At 37.5% G+C, this 6,000-nt stretch overlaps 1 protein-coding gene across 1 annotated transcript in view; it reads left to right on the top strand.

Annotated features, from left to right (window-relative positions):
* Positions 1-5,724, top strand: part of Meikin (meiotic kinetochore factor) — a 43,500-nt gene extending 37,776 nt beyond the window's left edge. Inside the window, exons 14-15 of the mRNA XM_027426213.1 lie at positions 1,378-1,498; positions 5,693-5,724. Coding sequence (XP_027282014.1) covers positions 1,378-1,498; positions 5,693-5,724 — 153 coding nt within the window. The remainder of the gene's footprint in view (positions 1-1,377; positions 1,499-5,692) is intronic.
* The last annotated feature ends 276 nt before the right edge of the window (positions 5,725-6,000 follow it).

The following is a 6,000-nucleotide window of genomic DNA, read 5'->3' on the forward strand; positions in this document are numbered from 1 at the left end:
GTGTATATGTGTAAAGATGCCATGGTCCACATGTGGAAGTCAAAGGATAGCCTTAGGTGTCGGTCCTCACCTTCCACCTTGTTTGAGAAGCCTCTAAAATTATTTGTACCTAGAGACAAGAGACTCCCCAGGAGCTCATGCACTAGCTAGCCTGTCATACATAGAATTAATCAGCAAGCTGTCCTCCTTCTTTCTCTCTCCCTACTCCATTCCCCACTCTCCACACGAACCTGTGCACAAGCACGCGCGCGCGCGCACACACACACACACACACACACACACACACACACATTCTCTGTATGTTAATGACTCAGTTAAAACTGAGGATGTGGGAAGGTAATTAAACAATCTCAATTGTAAGTAGTACTTGACAACTGTAAAATCATTGTTAGATGATATGGCTGACCTTTCAGGCTAATAACATTAGACTTTTGGACAGCTAAGAGCAGAATATTTTAGTTTCTTGTTTGAGGGACAAAGGCTCCTTGGGCTTGGAATCTCAGCATCTGCTGACTTACATTCACTGCATTCAACTGTTTTCAGCACAGAACCTCTACCGTGAATGGTCAGAAATCTTCCAAGGAGGAAATGATTGGCTAGCCCCTTTCCTTAGGAAAATTCTCCATCCTGTGTTTGAGATGGGAGGAGGCTGTTGAAAGAAGTAAGAAAGCAGAGCTGTGTATAAAATAGCATTCATAGAAAAGATAATATGTATGGTTTAAATAAGAAGTAAGCAATGCTTTTGTTCCCCTCATTTAGACAATAAAACAGGACATTATAAATACCCGCTCCCAAGTGTTTCAGATCCATGATTCAACTCATTCTCTCAATAAGTTCCATTTTCCTGGTGCTTGTTTCATTCTGTGGTGGTTTGAATGGAAATGGCCCTCATAAGGCCCACTGGGAAGGATTAGGAGGTATGTGGTTTTGTTGGAGGTGATGCTGGGGACAGGCTTCAAGGTTTTGAAAGGCATGTGCCATGCCCATTGCTTTCTCTGTCTCCTGCTGTGGTTTGAGATGTGTGCCCTCAACTGCTGCTGTTGCCATTCTTCACTTCACCATCTGGACTCTAAACCTCTGGAGCCATAAACCAAATTAAAATCCTTTCTTGTAAAAGTTGCCTTGGTCATTGTGTTTTCTCACACTAGGAAAATAACTAAAATAATTCATTGTCTCTTTTTATTTTTCAAAACTAACATCATTATTGAACCATTCCATGGACATGGTGCATATCCTTGTTATTTGAACGTTCCTTATTGTTTTTCAATGTTTCCATCATTCTAACCAAGAATACCAAGATTATTTTTATTTTAAATAAGACTGCATTAAATGTAGTACCTATAGGAATTAGGCAGTAACTACTCTTTTCCTTTTCAGTTTCCTTCATATGCATCTGAGATCTGTTGTATTATTCGGGCATCACCAGGAACTAGACAGATGAGAAGTAAAGATACTGCTGTGAAGAAAAAGTGTTCTCCTCCTCAAGATGTTACTCCAGGTATGAGCTCAGCATGTTTTTCACAATAAATACTTTACGTGCACAGTAAATTCATTCATAACTTGTATTCTCAGTTTTTACATAAAATTGAAAAAATAAAATTACAAAATTCTTAACAGATGTCATAAACTTGAATAAGATAACTTTTTGAAAATGCATACTTCATCTTTTGAAAATTTAACTTATGACATTGACTTAAATGTGTTTACCTAGGATGCTTCTTTTTCAACATTCTGAAATTTTCTACTGTTTGAATTTTATTTTAGTTGTATTCTTTTTGTTTGTTTGTTTGTTTGAGACAGGGTTTTTTTGTATTGCTTTGGAGGTTGTCCTGAAACTCACTCCTGGCCTCGAACTCAGAGATTCACCTGGCTCTGCCTCCCTATTACTGGAATTAAAGGCATGTGCCACCAATACCTGGACGAGTTTTATTCTTTTCAAAGATGGATAATTTTTTTATTCACCTGGTATTGGTTGAGTACTTCTGTGTGCTACTGTGCTAAGGATCTTAACATCTAAATTCCTCACCATTATTACAGTAGATAAAATGGGTACTGTTATTCCACTCTTATACATTTAAAGAGTAGGAGATTTTAAATGGTAGACATTACCAAATGACTGAGGCAAATTCAATCACTCAAGGATTCTAAAATCAAAATAAGCATTTTTTTAATTCATAGTGGAGCTGAGGAACCTCTCATGAATGAGTGGCCAATGAAACAACTGAAATTTAATATATTATGTATATACCCATGCAAGCTGTTCACTCTTGACTTTTGTCCTCATTTTTTCCACTCTTCAAGTTCATAAATTTTCTCTTTTTAAATAACTTCCTGATTGCCTGAGTCAATACTACTCACTTTATACCTAATAGTTATATTACTGAGGGTTGCCCAGAGTAACAGAACAAGTATCACTAGATATCTGTCTCTCCATACATACCCTCAAACACTCGAACACTGTTAAGTACTTCTGGGAGAGGTTCTTTTTAGAAAGTGTGTTGAAGGAGAGATAAAGAACCTTTCCCAGTGTTTCTTGTGATCAAATGCATAAACACATATGAAATAGATAGATAGATAGATAGATAGATAGATAGATAGATAGATAGATAGATAGGGATATTTTATATGAGAGGAGACTGAATACAGGAATTGGTAACATGATTATGGAAGTTTCAAAGTTCTAAGGCATGCCATCCACCTGCTAGAGAACCAGAGGTGCCAGTATCATAGTTAGGTCAAAATCTAAAGGTTTGAAAACAAGGGATGCCAGTGGTGTAACTATCAGCCAAGAAGAACAACGACCATTAACCATAACCATGAGTGCTCAAAGATATTGTGTCCTGAAATTTTTTTCTACTGAACAAATGAGTTCATTAGTTTTTAATTCAACCTCACTCAGGTTTTCAGGACATAGGCAAAATATATCCAGATTTTTCTTCGTCAGAATATAACACAAATGGCTTGTAACCTAGTTCCAAATAGAGCTGGTTACCTTCTGAACCTTCGTGAGCTGGATTGTCACTGCACTTCTTTCCACATTCTCTGTAGTTTTCTAAAAACCCACTAGAATGGCCAATTAATCTCTGCTTGCATACTCTGGGACTTCTTTAACTCACAGCTCCAGATTTCTCCCACAAAACAGTCCCAAATGCCTAGAACTTCAGGGTCACGTTTATCACAGCAGTGATCTCACCCTGGTACCAACTTTTCTGTATGAATTACTTTTTCAGTTGTGACCAAATAACTGACAAAAAGCAGCTTAAATGGGAGGAGTTTATTTTGGCTCATGGTTTAAGAAGAAATGTAGTCAGTTGTGGTCATAAAAGCATGGTGGCAAGAGCATAAAGACAGTTGGTCACATTGTATTTGAGGTGAGGTTGCAAAGAGTACTGTGCTAGTTACACTAGTGTGTTACATTTATGAAAACCCTCAAACTGTACTTTTTGTTTATATGTATGTTAATAAAAATTGTTGATCCTTTTTATGTCTGTTATATTAGTTCATGACATCAGATACTGTCAAAATTTGGGGATTAAGTAACAAATCCAAACCAAAATGGGCCTGGGAGATTCAATTGTTCACAGTTGGAAATGTAATTTAGAGACCCCTTGATGAATGTTGAGCTGATGCTGCCATCTCCTGGCTTATTGTTACCATAACTAGAGCAGCCTCCTCACCTAAGTGGTTGCTCTTCGACCTCTGGCTACTTGTGTCTGCCTTTCAGATAGTAAAAATAGCAAAGTACCAGGCTAACTTGTGATCGTGTTATTTAAAATATCCAACAGCCTATTATTAGCATTGGCATTTAAAGTTTTTAGCTAGTTTGCCAGTAATCTAATCAGGGATACAGTTCATTTTGATGCTATAGGACCCTGTTCAGTATGACTGAAAAGCAACTAGCACTATGTTGATTAAAGAAAAAGAATTGGTTCAAGAAAACAACAACAACAATAGGCAACACAAAAATAGGCTCTGAAAATAGTGACCACTAAATAGATGAGGACTTAGAAAATGTCTAGATCAACACATGTCAGTGGTGGTCTTCTGATCACCCGGATAGCTGAAAGCCTGGTAAGTTACAGGTGCTTGAGAGAAGGCAGAGGAATCTGAACTGTGTTAAACTTTCGAGGTAATTACAGTAAACACTAAAATTTGCGAGCCATGTCATTTTCTATTTTGTTCATTCTACAAATGACAAAATTACTTTACCAGATTGACGAGTGATTTTGTCCTGGTTTACACAGATAATTACTGGCCAAACCAGCACTAGATCCCCGAACTATATAAACCTAAAGGAGGGTATTTTTAGCCTTTAATCATATAACTATATAGTCACAGACATAGACACTCCTCTTTCTCTCTTGGTGAGAAGCTTGAGATTTTAGAAAATGACATCAAATAGAAATAGCACACAGACACACAAAAGATGAGGTGGAAATAATTCCATATAAGTATCAGAGAGATGGTAATAGAAGTCATTGGATAATGGTACATTCCTATATTCAATTTCTGACACATAAACAAATTCCTTAAAAGTCTATGGATTTTACTATGCTAGCTGTAAAATTGGTTAGTTAGTTTTTACCTCATAGAATTGTGAGGCTTATGAGTAAACTATGTAAAGTATCTGTACTATAATAATCACTCATTCTGCAGCCTGAGAATATAGCTCAGTGTTGAACACTTACCTAGTATATGTGAGACCCTGGGTTCAATTCCCAGCACTACAAAAAGAAATCATCCGGTGTGCAGTGATTATTTGCTTTTAAATGTTTGATTAGTTCCTCACGTCTAGCTGACATCTCTCTTTTGAAAACTTTTCCTTGGTTTTTGGTTAAATTGCAAAAAGTCTAAGATATGTGTGTAGTTGCTGTGTTTGGTGGTAAATTTGGTTATGCTATCATGTGAAGAATAATTTATCAAGTAAATGTATAGAGTCACAGACAGACATTTTTACTACTCTATCTACAGAGGTGAAGTCAGTGCTTTAGAGGAAAAGAAGTCAACATGTTTTGACACTGTGAAGAAGTCTCAAGCCTGTTATTTGGGACCCAACTTTGAGTAGCAAACTGTAACTTAACTGTACATCGCTTTCCTGATTGTCTGATATATATGTCCTTTACTCAAAGATTCTAATTGGCAAGGAGGCATGACTGTGATAGCAGGGTTTTCTGAGGTGCAACAAAATTACAGAATTACCTGGTATAATCTAATTAGGCTAGGGGGTGAGATGAAAATGTGATAATGGGAACTTTAAGCTGTGTAGTCTCCCTTCTGGATTTCCTGGTGTAAGTCCTGAGAAGAAAGCACCAATAATGCTGTATTTGGTAAGAAAGTGGATTTAACTGCAGCAAGGAGTAGGGTATGCATAGGAATGGTAAGTGAGACAATGGGAGATGCTGTCTAAGAAGTGCCTGAGCAGGGAACAAGGACAAAAAGTGCCAGGACAGAGTTCCTCCAGGCTACAAGGTAAGACCCAGAAATGCTGCAAAGCACCATTGTCAGTCTTTGTCTGACTTTCCTCTAGAATGTTACTGAGCAGATTGCTTGTGTCTCCAGAAAGAACTCCCCAGCATTTTAAGAAAGGGACGGGTGTGTCACAGGCAGTGAGTGATCTCACCATTGGGAATTGGTTATTAGTAACTGTTGGACACTTGCTTCTGTACAAAATAATGTGTTATATTTTTTCCAGATATTATAATGAAGACAAATGGCAGAACATAACAGCTGTGACTGAATTTTCACTGCATTGAAGATGTGAGTGTGAAGTAAAAAAGTCCATAAAGCAGAATATCTGCCAGAAATTATATAAATATATTAAAATTCTCCTATTGTTTATGATAAATTGTGTGGAAATCTGCTAATGTTCTTGTCATTTTCTTTAGTCAGTTAAGAAACAAGACATTCAAGCCAGGCATGGTGGCGCACACCTTTAATCCCAGTACTCAGGAGGCAGAGGCAGGTGGATCTCTGTGAGTTCGAGGCCAGCCTGGTCTCCAG

Source organism: Cricetulus griseus, chromosome 7 (assembly GCF_003668045.3).
Source record: "Cricetulus griseus strain 17A/GY chromosome 7, alternate assembly CriGri-PICRH-1.0, whole genome shotgun sequence".
Lineage (NCBI taxonomy): Eukaryota > Metazoa > Chordata > Mammalia > Rodentia > Cricetidae > Cricetulus > Cricetulus griseus.